The sequence below is a fragment of the Apodemus sylvaticus genome, chromosome 12 (genome assembly GCF_947179515.1).
Source record: "Apodemus sylvaticus chromosome 12, mApoSyl1.1, whole genome shotgun sequence".
In the NCBI taxonomy this organism is placed as follows: Eukaryota; Metazoa; Chordata; class Mammalia; order Rodentia; family Muridae; genus Apodemus; species Apodemus sylvaticus.
In genome coordinates this window covers 96,148,992-96,173,598 of record NC_067483.1, presented here as the reverse complement: position 1 = coordinate 96,173,598, position 24,607 = coordinate 96,148,992, and the positions used below count along the sequence as shown (strand labels likewise).

The window sequence follows — 24,607 nt, the reverse complement described above, 5'->3', positions numbered from 1 at the left end:
TGAGCTGGAGATATGGACATTTATAAGCGGCCTGACATGGGTGCTAGGAACTGATCTGGGACTTCTGGCAGAGAAATATATGTTCTTAACCATCAAGCCGTCTCTTCAGCCCAAGTTCATGTTAGTTCACTTCCTGAAAATCCATCTCCATTGGTTCACAAAGAAATATTAAAACCTGTCTTCATTTGTCCTAGCACCTTTTTTTATTTAATATATTTTTTATTTACATTTCAAATGATTTCCCCTTTCCTGGTTCCCCACTCCTTGAAAGCCCCCTTCCCTCCCCCTGTTCCCCCATCTACCCCTTCTCACTTCCCTGTTCTGGTTTTGCCCTATACTGCTGCACTGTGCCTTTCCAGAACCAGGGGCCACTCTTCCTTTCTTCTTGGACATCATTTGATATGTGGATTATGTCTTGGGTATTCCAAGTTTCTAGGCTAATATCCACTTATTAGTGAGTGCATACCATGAATGATCTTTTGAGACTGGGTTATCTCACTTAGTATGATGTTCTCCAGCTCCATCCATTTGTCTAAGTATTTCATGAATTTATTGTTTCTAATGGCTGAATAGTATTCCACTGTGTATATATACCACATTTTTTTGTATCCATTCCTCTGCTGAGGGACATCTAGGTTCGTTCCAGCTTCTGGCTATTATAAATAGGGCTGCTATGAACATAGTGGAGCATGTGTCCTTATTACATGCTGGGGAATCCTCTGGGTATATGCCCAGGAGTGGTATAGCAGGGTTCTCCAGAAGTGACATGTCCAGTTTTCTGAGGAACCACCAGACAGATTTCCAGAGTGGTTGTACCAATTTGCAACCCCACCAGCACCTTTGATTATTGGACTCCTTCATTGCTTCTTATTGATGCCTGGGTACCAGCATATTATAACAGGTGCTGTTTGATTTCCATGAAATGAGCATTATAGCATTGTGTGTACTTTATTTCCTGGGGGCAGCCAACCCCTGAATGTGTAGCACCTTTCAAGAAGTTGTCTTCACACTGAATGGCATTCTATTTGGGTTTATTTATTTCTGTTTCTGGGCCTTTCCATAGAAAGGCTGTGAAAGGGACCATCTCAATCACATTAAACTTCTAACCTCCAGTTGTATAAAGACACTCGACAGATTCTGGATTGAATTGAACAGGCAGTTTAGATATATGCATGAAGGGGATTTCACATTAAGAATATTTATTATCATAGTAATTTTACAATTTTATAACCATAAATATGTGGCCGTGAATAATTCTCTATGTTCACAAATGAATGGAAAACCCCATGCTCAAACCATCACAATTAAATTTGTTATCATACTTAGTTCCAAAACTAAATCTTGAAGTAGTTTCTATCCTTATCTCCTACTAGGAAACTAAAGTGTATTGCTACTAAACCCAGTGGTAGGAAAACCTCTGAGGGAGCCTCCAGTCAACAGTTACCGCCATACAATTCTGTCCCTTTCAATGTAGACTGGAAATGATTGATTTGATGCATTTTCTGCAAACTGGTGTCTGATGGACAAGTGAGATTTTTCTGGTGGGTGTAGTCTAATTATGAGCCCTTTAGATTAGAATTTATAGCTTTTCACATTCATAGAAATATACTGCAGTAAAGTGCTGCTCACTGAGGATTTTTGAAAACAGAGAAAGCTTGCACCATATATGAGATATGTTTTTCCTACACACACACACACACACACACACACACACACACACACACACACACATCTATAACACATACATATATAACACACACACCTACAACACATACACACATACCTACAACAAATAGGATCAGTAAGAGATTGATAGTAATAGTAAAGCCCAACAGTTGTAGCAACGTGCTACAGTAAGTAGACCATGCAAACTGAAGCCATGCAGATTAAAACTGAATGGCTCCTATAATATTTTTTAGCTGTTGGTAGATGGGTTTAACATAAAGGGGATTTAATATGATGGAAGTTATCCACCACAAAGATGAATGGAACTCTGGGAAATGACCTGGGAGTGGCCTCTAGAGTTGAGAAAATCCTTTCCTGAAACCAAGTCCTCTGCTCTACCTCTACAGGGACATAAATTCAGAAACCTGTATGAATCTAGAAGATGAGGTTTTCTCAGAGGACCCAAAATCTCCAACTCCTTGATTTTGTGGACCTGACTTAGAAACCAACTTAATGTATCCAGACCTGTGGCTCTTTGACTTGTGAACTCATTCATGGGTGATACTGAAAGCTAGATACTGAATCTCCCCAACAGTTAGCATGGCAATGAGACTGAGTTCTCACTGCTGGAACATGGTGGGCAGGAATCGTCACTCCCAGGTCTGGTTTATAAAACTCTTCAACAGTGGTCTTTCCTTTTCTTTTTAAATCTACTATACCAAGGGTGGTAATTTTAAAGAAACCCTAGCAGTCATATGTATCTGTCTATGCCATTGGATGGGTATAGAAGAAGAATAAGAATCTAATCATCCAATTTTGTGTGCACTCACAGTTTTTAAGAGAACAAAAACACTATTCCCTTGTGTTCCTGCAGTTATAGACATGGGTGTGTGTACATGGATACACAAATGTTTACATTATCCAGGGCTAATTAATATATGGTTAATATATAGAATACAAAAGAATTAAGACTATTGCTGTTTCCTGAGATGAAACTCAGGAAGAAAATCAAAATGGTGTACATGGTCAATAAAATAAACTGAATTCTAGGGAGTTGGGCTAAAAGGATCACATGTGTTTGTGGCTTCTTTCTTCTTTCTTCAGAAGAAAAATATTTCAGCTGAAGATTGGCATGAATGGGGATTGTACAAAGACCTCAAACACACAATTGAGTGTTCAAAGACTGTAAAAGTAACCAATGTTTGTTGAAGAAGAGAAAGAGAGAGAGAGATCAGAGTAGAGCTTGAGCATGAACAGGGAAATTAGGAAGGCAAAATATACAGACATCAGGAGACGGGTGTCCCAGGATCCACGGAGAATCCAATTCCAGGAGAGGGGTGTCCCAGAATCCAACGACAATCCAGACACTAGGAGAGGGGTGTCTTAGGATCCACGGAGAATCCAACACCAGGAGAGGGGTATCCCAGGAGCCACAGAGGATGCAACACCAATAGAAGGGTGTCTCAGGATCCAAGGAGGATCCAACACCAGGAGAGAGGTTTCCAGGATCCACAGAGGATCCAGATACCAGGAGAGGGGTGTCCCAGTATCCATGAAGGATCCAAAATTACATGGCATATATGTTTATTTGAATCAGGAAGAACATGGATGTAAAAGATATAGATTAGAATGGTAACGTTTTGGATCTAACTCAGGTGTTCTGGGCTAAGCCTTTGTTTTGTAAAAAGGACATGTTCAATTCCTAAACTCCTGTATATGTGTGAATGTGTTCTTATATGGAAATGGAGTCTTTGAGGTTTAATATGACCTCAATTTAATCAAGTTAAGTCAAAATCAAGGGGTTAAGTCAGTCAACTTAATCAAGTTATAAAACATAATCAAGTTAAGTGGAGGTCATATGTGATTAGGGTTGAGCCATAAATCCAATATATATTGCTATGTTTATAGGAATGGAGAATGTCATATAATAGTAGAACTAGAGATCAGAGCAAAAGGAAGAAAGAACAAGTTGGAGAACTAAAGAGAGATTGTGAGCAAGCACAAGATGCCTACTGGAGATTGGGGGGACAGCAGACAGCAGACAGCAGAATGTCCACTGATGGTAGGCATAGCAAGGATACTCAGCACGGCTCGGGGCCTCGGGCACAGGCATGAGGAACTCCTATGTACATTTTATAGCTTTCATTTGAAAGCACAGTAATCATGATGGCACCAGAGATGTGACACTCTGGAAACACTGCAAATTTTATACCTGAGATGAGAATAGGAGGGGAGAAAAGGAAAGATGTCAAATATGAACAGACTTAGGTTCAAAGAAAACCATGATTCCTAGACCTAAGGTCCAGGGAGAATCATGGGAAAGGGGAATGAAAGATTTTAGGAGCCTGAGCATCAGGACAGCTTCTGTGAGATAGTACCTTCTACACATGATAGGTAAGATGCAACCACAAGATCTCAGCAATATGGCCACCTAAACAAAACCTGCATGATGACAACACCAGTTGGCGTGCCAACAGAGATGGAAAGAAAATCTCATGCAGTCCAATTACTAGATGAGAGTTGTGACTGAGGAGAACAGATTCAGCCTTCTCTATTTTGAAGTTAATGGTTGTCTGACCTCCATATACACACCAGCAAACACATACATAATACCTACCAGCAAAACTGAATGTAATCAGTGAGTTGTATTAAACATGCATACTCATGTTTGTTTACAAACACCAAAGAGGCCATGAAGTTGAGAAGGAATCAGGGGATATGGTGAGAACTGGAGGGCTGAGCAAAAGATGTAGAGGTGATGCAAATATAGTGTCCATGTGTGAAACTCAAAATATAAAAATTAATAAAACAAGAAAACCAGATATTTTACTATAAGTAAAGTAGCCAAAGACTGTAAAGATGGGCAACTTCTGTGGGATGGGACATGAACCTGTGAGACATGAGGTACTTCGAGGTGAAGAAAAAGTCCTGGATTCCAGTCTGAGAGAAAGTAACTCAAAAGTGCTCCATGATCTCCATGGACAAGGGCAGGAAGGATCTAAAGGTTGAGATTCTCTGCCTATCCTTCATGGAGAATTCAAAAGCGTCAGTGCTGGAGAACTTGGAGTCAAGGAGGAGCATGACAGCTAATTTAGATGAGCAAGGTGAGATGTTAGGAAGGGTAAATTATATGTGAGAAAAAAGCCCTCCCATATGCAAGAGACATGGGCCTTACAGAGTCAGTGAGTGGAATATTCTAGAAAGGAAGATGCATGGTGGGCATAAAGCAGAGGCTCTGCAGAATATATCCATGGTTTCTGAACTGTAGTATGTCTCAAGCGCCTCCTACCGAACAGAGGTGAGGTGAAGATGGGGCCTTTACACTTTTGTCTGTTCTGAAGTCCTTAGAGATTATGAAAGACACCTAGCAGTTGCCAAACTAATGAATCACTTCATATTCAAGAGATCTGTCCCCTTACTGCCCCCACTGTCAACCTTAGCTGTCACTGAATGTGGACACTTTCAACTGATTTTTGAAAGAGTTGTCTTATCTGGTTCCAATAAGTAAATATTTGAGGGAAGTTTGAATATGGTTAATTATAGTATCAACTACACAGCCAGACACTTCTCTGAGAAGAGAGCTTATGTGGAACTAAGAACCCTTACATGCACATATTGAGGTGTAAGCCCCTACAGCCTCCTGAGATGGCTGGAAATAAGTGCCTTCAGTTGTAATTGGTTAACATGAGGTCATAAGGGTAGATCTGAATACACCAGGATGGGTATTCCCATGGAAGCAAGAATTTAGAGGGGGTGGGGCATGTCATGAAGACAGGAGCAGCTATCATGGTAACATCCATACAAACCAATCAGCTCCAATTATGGCCAACAAATCACAGAAACCAGGAGTGAGGCCTGAGCAGTCTTCCAAGAAGAGGCAGTGGCAACAGGTGATGCGGCCACCTAGATCTTAGACAACACTGTACAGAACCGTGACATCACCTTCTGAAAGGAACACAGTTTGAGGCACTCTTTCAAGGCAGCCCTAGCAAACTAACGCAAGTAGTTAAAATATTTTTTTTGCTACTTATTGGGTGATTAAATGAAAATTTCTAGGAAGCGACATGAACAGCCTACCTCATTAAAGCCATTTACCAGGTTTAGCATATTAATTACTTCTGAATTATGCATCAGTACTTATTTACTTCAAAATATTAATTTACGAATTCCCAATGATTTTTTTCAATTTAATTCATTTGAACTCAATCCAATAAAAGTTTGTGAGATGTCAACTCTATCCTAGATGGTAGATAGTACAGATTATGGAAATTAGTAGTAATCTAATGATTGTAATGCCCTAAAATTCATGTATTGCACAAAGATGTACCCTATTTAAGATTGGCTTATGCAGCAGAATGCATTCAAATGGCAAGTGTGTATAAAGTGACCTGCGGAGACTGTGAATCAGGGGAAAATGTGGGAATGAATATAAGTGATGTGTGGTGAACATTTCAGCAGCGATAGACAGTGCTGGGTGTCCGGGGTCTAACTCTGATACTGTCAGAAGCAAATGAGTGACACTATCAGTAGAACTCAATATCAGAGGAAAGATTAGGAAGAAGAGGAAGAAGTTAAACACTAATCTATATGTGCCATCAGATTTCTAAAATGCTCTTATACCAACTTTATTGGGTACTTTAAAATGGAAAATGCCAAACAACAAAATATAATTTCTAGACTCCAAACAGCAGAGAATTTAAAACATGAGATGACTCACTCAGGGAAAAGAAGAAGCATGTTGGGGAGATCTCTAGTAAAATGACACACATGCCTGAGGACCCAAGTTTGGATCCCCAGAACCCACCATTTCAGAGGTCGGTGGCACATGCCTATGACCACAGAGCAGTGTGGGTAGAAACGGAAGGACACCCGAGGCTTCCTGGCCAGCTAGCCTAGTCCACACAATAAGCCAAAAATCAGAGATAGATATAGGTAAGTAACAATAAAATTGGCCAGATAGATAGATAGATAGATAGATAGATGATAGATACATAGATGATAGATACATAGATGATAGATACATAGATGATAGATACATAGATGATAGATACATAGATGATAGATACATAGATAGATAGATAGATAGATAGATAGATAGATAGATAGATAGATAGATAGATACATACATACATACATACATACATACATACATACATAGTGCCTCAAGGAATTAAAGGCAGAGATCAATTGAGGTGAGAGAGAGCTGATAGTGACCTCTCCATGTACATGCTAACAACTTTACTACCATGCATGTGTGTGTGTGTGTGTGTGTGGTGTGTGTGTGTGTGTGTGAGAGAGAGAGAGAGAGAGAGAGAGAGAGAGAGAGAGAGAGAGAGAAGAAGGAGGAGGAGGAGGAGGAGGAAGGGGAGGAGGAGGAAGAGGAGGAAGAGGAGGAGGAAGAGGAGGAGGAAGAGGAGGGAGGAAGGGGAAAGGAAGGAAGGAAGGAAGGAAGGAAGGAAGGAAGGAAGGAAGGAAGGAAGGAAGGAAGGAAGGAAGGAAGGGAAAGAAAAAGCAAGGGCTAAAATCCTGTTACTAGGAGAAAACTCTTCACACTTAGGAGTGTATCTCCCCATATGTAAATGCAAATGTCACATGCATTCATCCTTATACACATATGCAGTCACATGTACATGTCACCGAAGGACACACATATCACATCCTATAGTTAGAATGCTTGCTTACTATGTCTCTATATTTGACTTTAGCTCCAGCATTGCAAGCCTACTAGCACAGTATTCTACTACTGAGCACTGCGAAAAGTGGGTCTGGCTTGTCTGCCGCCGTCGCGCACAGACTGGTGACTTACCTTGCTGGTTCTGAGTGCCTAGCTGAAACATGATGAATTTCTAGATTAGATCTGGAAGGGGAAAGTATATATGTCTCACTTTACAAAATTTCAGTAGATCTGAAGAACTGATACTCTCTTAGCAGACTCTTCCTGGAGTCAGAGGAGGTTCTGGTCTGTGGGTACTACAATAAAAAAGACTGCGTGACTGATTTACTCTCCACTCAACATTCAAAATTGGCCAGTAAAATAATCAAACGTCACTTGGCTCTACTCATATTTAGCACACAACCAATCTAAGCTGTAGCAGACAAGACCTGACTGCTATACAAGGCTAGGTGTTCTACAGTAGTGATAATACTGTTGATTGATTTAGAAAATAGCTGTGCATATTACAATCAGCCAAGAATATTCAGCAAGCTGTCTCCTTAACACACACTCTTCTGGAAGACATGCTAAGAGTTAAAAATCACAAATTAAAGTGATCGGCAGGCTCTATTTGTCTAGGTTTCAACAGGTCACCTTGTGCCACCACTTCTGCATTGAACTTCATTGCTCTGGTAGCTTGCTGCCACTCCCACGTTGCCTCTAAAGTCCCTCCCCACACGGGAATCTTTTCATACTACTTTATAGAATAAAACTTCAGTCAACTCTTCACATGTGAATAAGGAAGCAGATCTTAAAATATAAATATGCACAGTTAATTTCCTCACACTGTCAATGCCTTATAGACTGAAGCACTTGCCTGGAAGAATGAGCCTCTGGCTACAGTGTCCTCAGCTAAGCTTGAGGCGTGGTTAAGCATTCTATACATGCTACTTCATTTCCTTTGATCCTGTGCTGCTCAGTAAATGTGACTCTTTCGAAGAAAGCCTGAATCCAAGGTATCAAGGTGTCTAGCCACATCCTGAGAAACTGCCGTGGGGCTTCGCTCACAGAGTCAATTGCTTTAGAACTTGACTTGCAAAGGTTCCAGATACTTTACACAGCTTTTTTCCTTCTGTGTAGTCTATGGCATAAGAGAAGGTACCCTGTGACTTACAGATGCCATCTTGATCTGTCTGACCAATCACACTTGCTCTGCCTTATTAATGCTCAGACTGAGGGCTAAGGCCCAAGTCTTTTAGCAGGATTCCTCTCTGGAATACTGTGTGCTAGGAGAACCACTGCACTGCTGTATGTAAGCTGTAAAAATCAGGGCAAGAGATTCAACTCAGACACTAGAGTGCTTCTTCAGCATGCATGAGGCCCTGGTTTGATCCCCAGTACTGTATGAAGAATTCATGGTCGCATACGACTCCACCAGCAGCACAAGGGAGGTAGAAGCAGGCATAGTAGGAGTTTCAGGACATCCTCAACTACATAATGAGTTTAAGGCCTGCCTAAAGAAACTACTAGAAAAGCCTTACTATATCTATATAAACTAATAGCACCAATTGATATAATGTTGCTCAAATTTGTGGAGTACTGATGAGGTGCCATTTAATGCTTGGCTAGAGGAACCTAACCTTTAACATTTTATTTTTTATTGTGTCGCAAAGAATACAGCTCCATCTCCAATAAATTCCTTGTCGTAAGAGTGAAGTGTTTGGTACATTCAAGATGAACGTTTCTAGTTTGTTTTTTATATGTGGTACTGTTTGACCTTGAGAAATAAGATCAAAGAAAAGTTGCGGTACTTTTAGTAGGTTAAGGATATAAATACTTAACTACCTGACTTTATCAGAATTTCACCCGACATCCCTTCCCCACCCCCACTGACCTCCACCTCTCCAACATTTCCAATGTCTTACCTCTCTTTTCTCTCTCTCCCTGGACCCTTGGAGCTCTCAGAGTATGAACCACCAACCAAAGAACATACATGGGCTGGACCTAGGCCTCTCTGCACATATATAGCAGTTGTGCAACTTGGTCTTCATCTGGGTCCTGAACAACTGGAGCGTGGGCTGTCCCAAAAGCTGTTGCCTGTACATGGGATATGTTCTACAAGCTGGGGTATCTTGTATGTTCTCAGTTGAAGAGGAAGCACCTAGCCTCATAGACTTGAAGTGCCAGCATGTGTGTGTGTGTGGGGGTGATATCCAGAGAGCCTCAACCCACTCAGAAGGGTGGGAGAGAATGGGGGAAGGGTTGTTGGAGGGGGGTCATAGGGAGGATGGAGTGAATGGGAGGTAAAGTGAATATGTAAAACAAAATAAAATTAAATAAAAAACATGATGTGAGCTCCCAGCAGTCTGTTCCAGTCGACATGCCTGCTCTCCACTGCCTGGCTGTCCCAACCATCATGGACTCTATCCCTCGGGAACTGTAAGCCAAAAGAAGCTCTTTCTTCCATAAGTTGTCTAAGCCATGATGTTTTATCACAGCAAAGGTGACTTAAGACGTGGGCCTGAACAAGCCCATGTGTTATAACTGATGCCAGGTACCTTTGCTTATTAGAGTCCTCACTGTCATTTCTCCAGTCTAGAAACCATCAGTAACCACAGTTTGGGTTGCATCAATCAAGAGCAGCTTAGATGACAACAGAAAAGCTTCAGGCTTGCTTCTCACTGTCTCCATGGCAGCAGGACCCTGGCAACTTTCTGGCCAGTTTGTCTCATGTCCTTCTGACTTGCAACAACATGTTGTTCCTGTCCTTCAAGGCCCCAAGGGCTTCTCTGAAACATTCCTTCCAACTTCTTAAAGACTGTCTGTTTCTGGGCGGGTACCCCTTTACAATGAGAATGATCTGGTTGGCTACCGCTTGGATTGTCACCATCCATCACCATGCTATCTGGCCTTAACCCGGAGGCAGTCCTGGGACACCGAATGCTCTCACAGAGGGCTCTTGCTTTCTACCTAGATGTAGCACACGTGCATCTAAGTGGCTCACCATAGCCCTGCTAGTGTTAGCAATACGAGTTCTTCAATCTTTTGATAATGCTTTTAATCAGAAGTTTTAAAAGCACAATTGCTTTTAACTCAAAATTCTTTTTAAAAAAATCTGTCATGGGACAGAAATAAGAGATTAATGGATATCTTGCAGGAAAGATAAATGGTACCACCAGAATACCACAAAACTGGGGGGAAATTAATTGAACCCTTACTTTTGATAAATATTTATTTTTTGCAGAAGAAAAATGCATACTAGTTTAAGCTGTCATTACACTAACCTACATCCTATTTTTCATATTATTAGTAATACATAATGTGGTAGTTTATATTCAAAAATAAAACCAGAATGTATATACCTCATGTATTTATCCAGAAATACACCAAGGTTACTATGGTTACGAAAAATCCATTACCTTTGAATATGGAATGAAAAAGTTTGACTTAAAGTGTGTGCTATTTATTATAGCGAACATCAACAGCCTTCGGGAGGTTCCCTAACTGGATTCATTTTTCAGTGTCAGAGCTGACCCAGCGTACTACAAGCCTATGGCCTATGCAAGGCAAAAACTCGAACTGTGCGCATTTTTAAATATAGTTTGTACTGACCCAAGGAGCAGCGGCACTTCTGACTTTTAATGCTTCATATTTAAGAGGAAGAAGAAAAAAATTCAGAACACCCAGAGGCTCAGTGGCTACTGGATAGAGTGCCCCGCTTCAACCTCAATCTCTCTTGTGAGCTAGGCCCATCCCCTATGCATGCTAGGGGTTCAGCTGCAGCTGGTGAGAGGAGCAACAGACAAGCGGACAAGCTGGTGAGTGGGGAGAAAGGCTGACACCTTGACTAGTTAGGAAGGGCCATTGCATCATGTCATGGAGGACGCTTTTAATGCAGTAGAAAGCAAAGGAGTTTAAAGTGCTATTGGCCGTGGCCAAGAAAATGTTATGAATCATTGTCCCTCATGAAATTTCTTGTCCTATTAATGATTTTGCTCATCGAGAGCAATTAGATGTTTTGAAGTCAAATACAATAATTAATAATAATTGTTATTAAAATAATAATAAATTATATTAATAATTAATTAATAATGAATCTAATAATAATAGCCAAGAAATGTAGTTGGTGGAATTAGAAGTTACATAGGAAAATAATTATCAAACTCTTTTTTTTGTTAGTAAAAATAAACAGGATTTGAAGACAATATTCGCCACTGATGAACTGTCTAGAAATGAGGTGACAATGTAGAGCTAACCTGTTTGTAAAAGTGGAAAACCAAAAGAAAGACATGAAAGTAGAGAGGACGAGAGAAGAGTCAGCACATGCAGAAGGGGTGGGTATGAATTCAATGTATGGAAGTAGGAAAATGTCAGAAAAACTAACGGTCTTTAACTCATTTGATCCCCCCTTTGAAACATATCACACTAATATCTAGATACAATATTTATCACAACAGGTTTTAAAAAGATAAATGTCCATATGACTCTATGTGTTCCTATAACTCTCTGAGATGAAGTATATTATTAAAATATTCTGAAGTGGGGTGCAAGTGAGAAGGGCCAGTGTTTAAGAGGATTTTTGCTCTTTCAGAGGACCTGGGTTCAATTCCCAGGACCCACACAATGGCTTGCATCCTGTAACTCCAGCTCCAGAGACTCCAGAGGCTCCAGAGGCCCAACACCGTCCCATGAGTGCCTCACATACCAGGCATGTTCCTGATACACATATTTAGTCAGACAAAATAGCCATGCATATAAAATTAAATTACTACATCCAATTTATTTTTTGAAAATGTGTTCCTCAGTACTTTGCTTCATTTTTTTTTTAAATTAAGGATGTAATGGTATGCATGGACCCAAAATTATACAAATCCAGAACAAATTCAAACTTCCAACTTGATTGTATTTGTGGACAAGAATTGTATTAAATGAGGTGATAGACTTGCAGACCTAGTTACTATTGACCAGACAGGAAGAGGAGGAGACAGCAAGCAGGGGGAGGCCCAGTGAGGACTCATGGCAAACAGAGACCTCCAGGTCTAAATATATTTACTGTATATCTTAGACGGTGCAGGCGTCCCAGGAACTGACTTCTCAGGGTCTTTTCTCCTGTTAGATCTGTAAGTGAAAACAAACTGTATCCAACATGAAAAACATGGACCCTGGGACCACACAGACCCACACTCAACTTGGTGTATCCAGGTACTGACTTTCTTGGTTTATCTGGGCCTCAATTTGGCTTACTACCAAATTAGAGAAATATGAAATATCCCTCGTTTACTCTGAATTTTTCTTTCTCTTTTCCCCCCCTTTTTTGTTTGGAGTCAGTTTTGTCAGATATTGGTATAGATGCATCTATTTGCTTCTTGGTTCCTTTTTGATGGAATGTATTCTTTGACCCTGCAGTAGTGTCTCTTGTTGATTATGAAGTGCCTTTCTTGAATGGAGTCAAAAGTATGCTACTCCATAAGATAAATATTATTCCTGGCAGCACTATCAGGTGAAGAACCTGTGGTTAGATAGGTCCAGGCTCTAGGGTAACCTTTTACCACTGAGCATTAAACCAACTTCTAAGGACCTATGATTATACTCAGAGTTCAGTACATCTCTCATTGCACCTGAGAAGCTTCTCCCTGCAGCAGATGGGAGTTCACACAGTGACCTACAGCTAGTCAAGGCACAGAGAACAAGAGACGGCATAAAGGTCAGCTCTAACAGGAACACATGTGCCACACCTGTCCTCCAAAGGCTCAGGGAGCATTTCAGAAAAACAAAGAGAAAGAATGAAATGGACAAAGGTGGTTCATGACTATGAGGAAACTGTCTTCTGGACACAGCAGGATGCTGCACATATGAGCTCACAGTGGTCAACAGCATGCACAAGGCCTGCACGAGCCCAAGACAGACAAGATCATAGTGTGGAGATGGGAGCTTTACCTTCTACCCTACTCTAAGCCACTTAGCTTTGGCAGCTGACAGCTTCTGGGAGAGGAAGAAGTGGGCTCTGGTAAGCCTACCACATTCCCATGGAAGTTCACACACCCAATACTATTTGATTTTTAAAGGAGATAGATGATGATGTACAAATCTGGGTGGGTAAGGAAGAGGGGATGAATCAGGGAACAGGAAGGAGGAAGGAAGCGGGCATGCTTAAGACACATGAAACTCTCAAAGAACTGCTGAAAAAAAGATAAACATTAATAAAGATTGGAAGACTCAGATCTATCTCCCAACCTGTCCTTCATCTTCCTCTCCACAGTGCATGACATGAAATCTCAGAATGCTTTCTGTCTTCAGCTATTTGGTGGCAATAACATGAAGTATTGCTGCAAGCAGCCTGTGAGGAAGCTATAGACATCTGATGAGTGATGCTGGGAGACAGTTCTTTAAAACGGACAAACAGACAGACCCCATTTAGGAACTTGTCACTGGAAAAGAAAGGCAGCTGTATGCATGTGAAGTGTGGGTGTCAAGAGCACATAGGACGCCTGCTGTTCTGGTCCACTGTGATGCCCTTTCTAAAGTCTTCCTCTGAAGGTCCATAAGTCATTCCAATATTTATAGAAAGCAGTATTATTTTTCAGGTGGAATTAGAAACTAGTGTGGGTTCTTTAGTCCTTCTCTTTCCACATGACTTTTCTTCTGGCTTTGCAAAATGTCACCTGATGGTAGCTTTGCATATCTGCCAAATATTCACAGCCTACAATGTCTCCTGTACCACTCTGGCTCATAGAGTTGAAGCACTCTATGTGACCAGTTTGGCTGGGTGTTGTGCATGGAACTTCCTTCTTTTCCTGTCTGGATTTCCCTTTTTGAATTGAAATAGGATCACGTGTAGTCTAGCTTAGTCTCACACTCAGCCGATGATGACCTCAGCTTCTGGCCCTCCTGCTTCCCTCCCCTGCATGTTAGAATTCTAGGCATGTCTGACTCCTGGTTGAAGTGGTGCTGAGGAGTGAGCCCAGAGCCAGCAGCTCACTTGAGCAACCGAACTAGTCCTTGCTATTTACTTTCTTTCTTCCGGAGAATCAGATGACTCCTTGATTGTTTTCTGTCTGGAGTAGGCTTTGTTTTACACAGCACTGAGCAAAGCAGACATGCTCATAGCTTCTTGAATGCACATCTTAGAGTAAGACACATGATCATTCAAAATAATGGAAAACACTACAAAAAACCCACCAAGGGGTGACTATAAACATATTTGGTCTCTCAGGAGTCACAAGAAGGGTTCTTCTGGGGGATGACATGTACACGTATGGACAGAACATTTGGTTCATGAACAACCGTATATTTTGATCCTGAAAAGGTCCTCCATCCATTATTCCATGTGTAAATTTCTCTGATGTATTTTAATAATGATCATTATGAAATATTTTCTCTCAGTTCCTTCTCTAGCACCATGCCTGCCTGGATGCTGCCAAGCTTCCTGCCATGATGATAATGGATTGAACCTCTGGAACTGTAAGCCAGCCTCAATTAAATGTGTTTCTTTATAAGAGCCGACATGGTCATAGAGTCTCTTCACAGCAGTAGAAACCCTAACTAGGAAATAAAGAGATTATCTCAGCTCACGGGTAGAGGTAGAGAGGGCACTGCCATCAGGGCAGCTGGGATATTGGGAGCTAGTGGATATTAGGACAGAGGAAGGCTGCATTCATCTGGATTTTCCACTCTTGTTTATATTGAGTCTTGGGTATTAGCCTAGGGAACATATCTCAAAGCTACAGTTGGCTTGTGGTTCCTTTCTCAGCTAAGCCTCTTTGCAAGGTCTTCACAGATACACCCAGTGCTGTGTGCCTAGGTGGTCTTCACAGATACACCCAGTGCCGTGTGCCTAGGTGGTTCTCAATCCAGTCCATCTGATAGGGAAAGTTAACTACCATGTTCCTGCTATGGACTCAGATCTGCAGACTCAGAGAAGACATGTCATAAGCCCACGTACTTCTGCTAGACTGTTTTGGTCAATACCAATGGTGGTGCAACCTTGATCCTGCTTCATCTCAGTTTCCTGACCTGTAAAGTGGGCACCACATATACCTTGTGAAATAAATATCGCAGGAATATGTGTGTGTGTGTGTGTGTGTGTGTATGTGTGTGTGTGTGTGTGTGTGTATGTATGTATGTATGTATGTATGTATGTATGTATATATAAAGGAAAATACAACTACACACGAATCCTTTCTGCTGGGATCTGAATGAGTCCCAGAAATCCAGGAACACCAGGGAAGGAGGAGCATACTGCTTACCTCTGTCATCTTAGTGCCTCGTTTTCATGTGACGGAGCAAACCTTTGAATAATTAATTCTAACTTTGAATGGAACTTGCTATAACCTCTCTCTCTCACACACACACACACAAAACAGTTTCCAAATCCATGAACCTTTGAGAAGTACTATCTCCCCATAGTCTAACCCAACAATGCAACAACATAATCACACGCCCAGTGTGGACAAACACAGAGTACCCTAAACACAACACAAATACCGCGTGGCTTTCATCACGCGCCTCTGGCATTTAGAAAGCGTTTGGTAATATCATTTTGCTCATGTGTCAGATAATCTGGCCCTATGATCATCCACATTTTTTCTCAAACAGTTTAGGATTTGTGGTGTGCTGAGCCATCCTTCTGCATCTTCTCCATACAGGTGGATTTCAAATAGCTGGCCATGTGACCACGGAGATGTTTAAAGAAGTCACCAAGTCAGTCAGCTCACAGACCCATGTGCATAGGGCCATACAGGCACTCAGAGTCAAACACATGGTTTGTGGGACCCAGAAACGCCTGGGCTAATACAGTCTCAAGGCTCCCTGGAAGTCCCAAGAAGGCAAAACTCACTCACCTCATTCAGAAAAATATATGCAGTGATGATCTAGAAAGGACATTTGTGAATCTATTACCTGATGGTGACTGAAGGCCCACCTGTGACTGTGCAGTTCTGTCCCTTGCCTGTGTAGACCAGCCTCCCATCCATGTATAAGGAGTACTGTGTAATAATCCCATTTGAGTGTTTGGGTGGACTCCAGAAGAATGACAAGGAATTGGGGAAGGCCACTGTGACTGGTGCCTGGACCTCTTGGGGTGCTGTGGAGAAATAAAATAGAGTCTAATTTTAGTTTACTTTTCTAAGTAAAACTTTTCAAACCCAAACCAATAAATCCTGGGCTAAAGCTGTAGTCCCGTTCATGGAAGTGTTCCTGACTCTCAGGCAGCTTGTCAGTAATTGCTTTAGAAAGGGTGCTAAATAACTGTCCTGAATTTCTGAGAATTTGCATCTGTGATGGATGGGGAGTCCCTACTCCTGTTCAGTTGACTGACGCTAGTGTTACTTCATCAAAAGTATTGTTAGTCCATCATGTCCTCATGGGGCCGAGCCTGTTAGAGCAGATCACAGTGGCTAGCTTGGCGGAGCAAGAGGAGTGAACTGGGCAACACTGGTGAGCAGTTTGTAATTGGGAGGCTTTAAAAACTCTCCAACTATGGGAATGGCCAAGAACAGACCCTTAGATCATTGTATACTGAAACTATACTGTAATTCTTGAAAAGGATTTATTTACATACTAGCCAGTGAGTTAAAATCACAGAAAATTAACAAAACAAAACCAAACAAAAAACTAATCAGAAACAGAAATACCATTCTGCATGTTAGTCTTGGCTCCTTGGAAAGCGATTTGAGAATTACTCACGTAATGACAAAGGCATTGAACTAGATGAGTGGACAATGCCTTAGTGAAATGGTTTTGAAGCCAGTGTGAGGGATGCCAGGCAAGTAGATGGAGAGGAAGCAACAGGAAATTTCCCAGATGAGGGCTGCTGGAAATGACTATAGAATGGGATGATAATGCTATGCCCCCAGGAGACAATGCCATGCCGCTCCAGTACAGTAGACGGTCTAGTGGGTTCCTACCACAGCACGGCCGATGGGGGAGAAGTGAGCCTGGTCCATGGCAGGCTTGAAACAGAAGAGGGGGTCTCAGGAAGGATGTCAGAGTCCACTCCTCATGTGGAGGAGCATGGGCTTCTGCCTGCCTCTTGCCTTCTCTCTTCTAACACAATTCCTATGCAAATGGGGTTTGCAAAGAGATGCAAAAGGAGAAAGAGAAAAAGAGATTTTAGGGAAGCATGCATGGGTCAGGGAAGGAGGAAGGGAGAGAAAGAAAAGAGGAGGAGGAAGGGGAAGGAGAAGGAGGAGAAGGAGGAAGGAGGAGGAGACAGGAGGAGGGGGAGGAAGGAGGAAGGAGGAGGAGGAAGGAGGAAGGAGGAAGGAGGAAGGAGAAGGAGGAGGAGGAAGGAGGAGGGGGAGGAAGGAGGAGGAAGGAGGAGTGTGAGGAAGGAGGAGGAGGAAGGAGGAAGAGGAGGAGGAGGAAGGAGAAGGGGAGGAAGGAGAAGGAGGGGGAGGAAGGAGAAAGGAGAAGGAGGAGGAGGAAGGAGAAGGAGGAGAAGGAGGAAGGAGGAGGAGAAGGAGATGGAGACAAAGGAAGGAGAGAGTGAGAGAGCAAGAGTGAGCAAGAAAGGAGAGGAAGAGAGAGACAGAGAGACGGTGAGATGGAGAGGGAGAGGAAGAGAGACAGAGACAGAGAGAGAGAAAGAGACAGAGATAGAGAGATGGAGAGGAAGAGAGAAAGAGAGAGACAGAGACAGAGAGATGCAGAGAGAGACAGATGCAGAGAGAGAGAGAGAGACAGATGCAGAGAGAGAGAGAGAGAGAGAGAGAGAGAGAGAGAGAGAGAGAGAGAGAGAGAGAAGAGAAAGAGAGAGAGAGCTGGCTTACAAATTAACTTGTGCCCTGAAGTCTAAATGCCTCTCCCACTGGGCAGCATTCAGGAGACAGCAGCTCCTGGGCATTCTGAGAGCTGGTGTTTCCTGAGGAGGCGTGCTTGGATGCTTGAGCAATGCTTGTACTTTTGGAGTCCTGAGGTGTTTTCTCTTCCCCACTGCCGCCCTCACTCATGTTTTCTGAAACATTAATTTAGACCAACAGTTTACACATCCCAAGAACAACAGGAGAGAGACTCAGTGCGAGGAAAGGAGCAGGGATTAATCTTGCCTCGGCTGGCACGTGAGGCTCTGTCTTCCCGAAGTTGTCGTTGCCCATGCTGGTGTTTAGCAGTTAAAAGAGACCATGGAAATCAACCGTTTGATTCTCAATTTCATACTGCGCCATACAATCAATTCTTTTTAGTCAGACTGTCTCTAGATTTACTTCTGAGCCACAGTAAGATGAGGGCGCTTTCATTAATCTTTCAGATGCTCCTTATTAATGACAAGGCTCTTGCATGAACAATGTAACAGCAATTAAAAAGCCCATTAATCTGCATTACAGCTATTAAAGATGCATGTCATTAAAGGCTATGGAGTTTGATTCATTTTCGCACCCCCCCAAAAAATGGGCGCAATTATGGCCTGGCAATGCACTTTGTCATCAAATTAGGTCGGGGTTTTCCAGCAAATGGCCTCGCAGCATTTAGCTCTTCTCCTATTTTATTATTCATGACTGAAATGTGGAAGTCAAGACCTTTGAAATTACTTTACCTTCTTGTGGAGTGGAGATGCTCAATGCATGTGAGCTCTCAGTGCAGCCCACTCGAGAACAAGCAGTCAGGGTTACCACATAGCTGTGGAAGGGATGAAGTCCTGACAAGATGCCTAGGAGAAAAGGGAGACACAAAAGGTTTATGTTTGCAAGCTTGTATGTGAGGGAAAGGGGGAGACACAGAGAAAGAGAAAAGGGCACGGAAAAGATGACAGAGGGAGGAGGCAAAACCACAATGCACAGCTTTCGTTTTGTTTTGGTTTGGTTTGGTTTTGTTTCTCACTTACTGACTGAGTGTTGGAGAGGGTAACTCAGGAGCAAAGACCTTCACTGCCCAGGCATCACTAACACAGTACTGGTGCTTATGATACTGAGTACCCATTCCCACACAATGCTTCATTACAGGGCCTGAACCTCCCACAGAAACAAAAAATGCTTCAATTTCCGACCATATTTAACTAAGAAGTCCTGAGTGCGGTCTGTTAGTACACTTCAGAAGATGCTCCTTCCAAGGGGGATCCATTATCTCAACGGTAGGATACACCGAGACAAACTGTGTGGCAGGCAAGAAAAAAAGTATGCAAATTCACACAACAGAACAATTAGTAAATTGGATAATTATGCTTTCTACTTCTACTTGCGGAATTATTAGTTTATTTAATTAAGACACCTGTCTCAAATGGAAGCATTGCACAGGGAGGTATTGAATTAACCTGGCTTTGTAGGCGATGTGTGAGATTTGTTCAGCAATTACAAGTTTTCATTGTCCCGAAAACACGTTTTGTCTACTGATGTCTACTTGGTGAGTCTTATGGATGAAAGGCATAACAAACTCATAGTTCATGCATTTGCTCTGCTTTCTCTCACTCCTACAAAAAACATAGTTTGGTCTTTGTTATCCTTATTAACTAAGCCTTCAGTAACCCAGAGAACATATTAGTGCTCGGAGGAGCACTACTGGTGAGAGATGTCTCCCTTTAAGCTCCTTATTACTTGTGTGTGTGTGTGTGTGTGTCTGTTTATTTCTGTTTGTGTATATGTGTTTAGTTATGTGTATTTGTATTTGTATGTATTCATGTGTATGTATGTATTTGGTTGTCTGTGTTTATGTGTATTCATGTGTGTGTTATCATGTGTGTGCATGTATTTGGCTGTCTGTGTTTGTGTGTATGTGTGTGTGTATGTGCTTAGTTGTCTGCATTTGTGTATGCATGTATTCATGTGGGTATGTATGTTTGTATGTATGTGTTTGTAGTGTGTACATGCTTGTGAAAGCTGGAGTTCAATCTTGGCTGTCTTTTTCACCTGTTCTTATCTTGATGTTTGAGAAAAACTTTCTCATTTGCCCTGAACTTGCCAATTAGGTTAGATTTTCTGCTCAATGAGCCTCAAAAATCCTCCTGTCTCTGCCTTGCCTTCACTTGGATTACAAACATGTGCTTCTTCTGGATATCTCCCCAGCCCAATTCTAGCACAGATTGTAAGAGAGATGCGTGTGGTTTTGTTCTTCCCAACAGAGAATGTAATGACTGGAAAGAGTGAGAAGAAGGAAGGAGCAAAGATGGAGGCCGTGGTTCCCTTTTGCATCTCATCCTCACCCATGGACCTCGGGGCTTCTTTCTAGTCTTCATTTCAGTGGCTACACAGCTATCTCCATGCAGTACATCTGTTGGGAAATGCCCAACCATGTGGCACTATCTTCTCAGTTTGTGGCCCAAAGCAGCAAGACAGTGAGGTAGAGCATGCGTATGTACACAGACACACACACACACACACACACACACACACACACACACACATATGCACACACACACACACTACATGTCGGCATCTTTCTAATTTTGAAACTATGTGGTACAACCTCTACTTTCCTTCCATCCTTCTACTGGGACTACCATTTGCTCTTGCTTATCCCAGTACACATGGACTGTCTTCTGAGTTCCATATTTTCAAGAAGTTGCCTCTCAACCCCCCCTGAGCCAATGCAATCACAGAGTCACCCTTATCATGTAGCAAGAGGCTACACAGCAGCTTAGGCTGGGGTGCCTGATGAATTCCATGGGCCTAACCAGGCCTTAGTGCTTTAGGCTTGTCATAGCTACATGGATAATAATCTCTGTCTTGAAGGAGAGTTACTGGGAGTGGTCTATGTGGTGGGATAGTGTAGAATTCACCTCAAGAGTTTACTAACGGGATCGAGCAGTTCAGGCACATAGAGGTCCCAACATAGCTTTGTGGGCAGAGGATGCTAGTGTAGAGTAGTTTTAGCCTAACTCATGATATGGCTGTAACTCAGCTTCTGCCTCCATTGCCCCTGAATGACTTCAATCTTTCAAAAATAAGTCATTATCTCTTAAATCCAAAACCAAGGAAGCCAGGTTTATTAATTCTCTGTACTTACTGGACATGGTCTCTCTCTGCATCCCTGGTGCCACTGAAGTGCCCTGAGCTGTTTAATTTCAGACAGTTTGTTTCTTTTCTTGATTGACTCTGATTTCTCCAAAGATACTTTTCAGGGCCCGCTGTTTTCCCCCAACTGGCTCTTCAAGTATTTTTCTTTTTCTGAATTTTGTTAGTCTATCAAATCTCATCATATGGGGCGCCCCATAGTCTCTGCAGTCTTTTCATTGCTCCAGGGTTCTGGCGCTATTTTCCTACCTGCAGTATGGACATCCTCACCTGTCTTCCTAGAGGCGTGTGCCACTCAGTCTGCCTCAATTCAACACCACTTCTGCATTGCTTTTGCTGTGCAGCCTTTGGGATGGGACTTGTGATGCAAGCATACTATGTAATCCTTATATCACAGACTTATACCTCTGGCTCTTTATTCCCCTATTTTAAAAAGATTTATGTCTCTTTTAAATTATGGTTATGCATGTTTCCACACGGGGTTATGTTTACATGCGTGCAGGAGCCTGTGGATATCAGAAGGCATTGGAGCCTTGAAGATTGAGTTATAGAGCCATCTAACAGGGATCCTGGGAAGTTAACTAGGCTTCTCTGCAAAAGAAGTATATGGTCTTAACCACTGATCCATGTCTTCATCCCACCCTTTACATGTATGGATACAAGTACCTGTATGGCTGTGAGTGTGTGTGGAGGCCAGAAGTCACATCAGGTGTCTATCATTTGTCAATGTGTCAATGTTAAGTGACTCAATCAAGGTCTCTCACTTGTGCTAATGGCTTGCTGACTCTGCTAACCAGCTTGCTCTTCAGGATCCCATTCTCACCCCCTGACCACTGGGATCACACACAGATGGACTGCTACAGCTTTCTGACCTTTACTTAGGTGCAGCTAGTTTGAACTCGGGTCCTCATACTTACGTGGTGAGTTCATTACCCACTGAGCCATCTTCCCATCTCCCTAGCTCCCATTTTTCTATTTCTTAGCACCACTATAATGATACACAAATTCTAGTGTCAGAAGGAAATTGTCACCATATATAGCTATTCTAGCTTTTCGACATTTTTTGACTTATCTTTCTTATTAGGAAGTATAACTCTACAGTGAGGGTCTAAAGTCACTACAGCTTATATGGCTGAATTCAAATAATACCAATAGGAAGTGAGAGAGGCCCCAGAGACTGACACTTGTATTGCCAACATTAGCAAAGTATGCTGGGATATAAAGCTCTTGTGTGATCCCATGAATCACATGACAGAAGCAATCTCTCTTAGATGGACATCATTAGTGCAGGTATAGCAATATTGGCTAAGAAAAGAAACAAGTTTGCATCCTGGTTGGTGATAGAACATGCTTTATATCTGTTAGTAATTAAGGTACCATCATCACAGAGAATCATAGATGTCTGCCCTTACACAAAAGTTGTGGAAGAGACAAAACTGCATGCTGAGTCATGCAGGTCGATGATTGACTAGCTTTTCTCTACAGGCCAAGACCCTCTACCTAGGGAATGATGCTGCCCATAGTGGGCTGGGTCCTTTTATAGCAATACATCAATTAGCAACAAGGACAGCCCCCGCCAGACTTGCCCACAGGCCAGACTGAACTAGGTAATTCCTCCAATGAGGATTTCCTCTCAGAAGACTCTGAATTCAGCCAAGTTGACAAAGCTAAGCAGAACATACATGTACCATGATATTTTTCTCCTGAGCATCCTCTTAAGGAGATCATCGTACAGCAGTGACATTTCCCTAAAGTCATTAAAGTGTATAGACATGAGAATTCATAAGGTGCATACTCTATTCCTGAGGCCTATTTAATTAAAGCAAACTTTGAAGGATGGTCATTTTAACACTTCAGCAAAAATACTTCTTCCATCTTTCTGCTTTGGAAGAAAGGTTTACCAAAGTGTGCTATATTTTCTAGAGAAGGTTAGAGACCTTAAAGGACCATGGAGGAAACTAGATTATGTTTTGGGCCATTTATCAAAGCATTTGCCTTTCCTTTGTAAAGCATGTAAGAAAATAACAAATACCAAGAAAGGAAGATACAAAATGGAGAATGGCATTCTACCATTCCAAAGGCAGAGAGAAGAGAGCTGAATTTTGGGGGTTTGCCAGCTTTTATCCCTGGTGGAAAGTTTGCATGACTTCTACATCACACTTTTAAAAAACGCGTTATCCTTTTCCAGGTTGCAGTGGTGATTCTTCCCTAGCTCCAAGGGGCATTTGCCTATTACATTGAATCTCTGAGGTGCAGTGTCTTGTCAAACTGCCTAAATAACTTTCAGACTAGAAACTTCAGAAAGAGGACTAGGGTGACCATTAGGTGCTTTTCCCTTTCTTGACTGGTCACCGTTAAGAATGAGGCATGAGGAAGAGCTATGCGTGCTGCCGCTTCTCCTGTCTGAGACATACACATGATTCCCTTTGCTCCAGTGTGGAGGACATTCCCAGGTAGATTAAAGTGGATGCCTAAAAAAAGTTGTGCGATTGACAAAGGAGGAAAAATAGCTTCTCTCTGACCCTAAGCAAGTAGCCTATCTTGAATACAGCCTTCCTGATCTTTAAATGAATCCCTAGAAGTCTTGCTTTGAGTATCAAAGTAAACACTTAGATTGTATTGTCTCCAGAGAAAAACATACTGCTATCCCGAGAATCTGTCATCGGAAATTATTAATCAATTCTTTGTCTTTCAACCTCTAGCAAAGGTGATTGAGAAGATAACTTACTTTTACAAGGCTACCAGGACTACAGTGATGGTAGCCATGTACAGATTCATGCAGAAGCAAAGTGTCTTGTGGCATGCTGTGTGCAGGGAGGAATTTGTATGATTTGCACCTGTGAGTCTAAGTTTCCAGGAGGGCTACTGGTTACATTTCTTTTGTTACCAATGGCACACTCTGATCAAAACCAAGTTAGGGACAGGATAGTTTTATTACCTTCTACTTTGAGGTCACAGTCCATCATTAAGAAAAGTCTAAGAATTTCATGAATTCATTGTTTTTAATTGCTGAGTAGTATTCCATTGTGTAAATATACCACATTTTCTGTATCCATTCCTCCATTGAGGACATCTGGGTTCTTTCCAGCTTCTGGCTATTAAAAATAGGGCTGCTATAAACATAGTGGAACATGTGTCCTTATTGCATGCCGGGGAATCCTCTGGGTATATGCCCAATGAAATTCTTAGGCAAATGGTTGAATCTGGAAAACATCATCCTAAGTGAGATAATCCAATCACAAAAGAATACACATGGAATACAGTCACTGATAAGTGGATATTAGCTCAGAAACTCTGAATACCCGAGACACAATTCACATATCAAATGACTCCCATGAAGAAGGAAGGA

General features: G+C 42.0%; 1 protein-coding gene across 1 annotated transcript in view; it reads right to left on the bottom strand.

Annotated features, from left to right (window-relative positions):
• The window catches only part of Ush2a (usherin), a 723,091-nt gene that overhangs the window by 364,706 nt on the left and 333,778 nt on the right, over nt 1-24,607 (bottom strand). Inside the window, exons 30-31 of the mRNA XM_052200359.1 lie at nt 18,849-18,962; nt 16,239-16,400 (exon numbers count right to left, since the gene is read on the bottom strand). Coding sequence (XP_052056319.1) covers nt 16,239-16,400; nt 18,849-18,962 — 276 coding nt within the window. The remainder of the gene's footprint in view (nt 1-16,238; nt 16,401-18,848; nt 18,963-24,607) is intronic.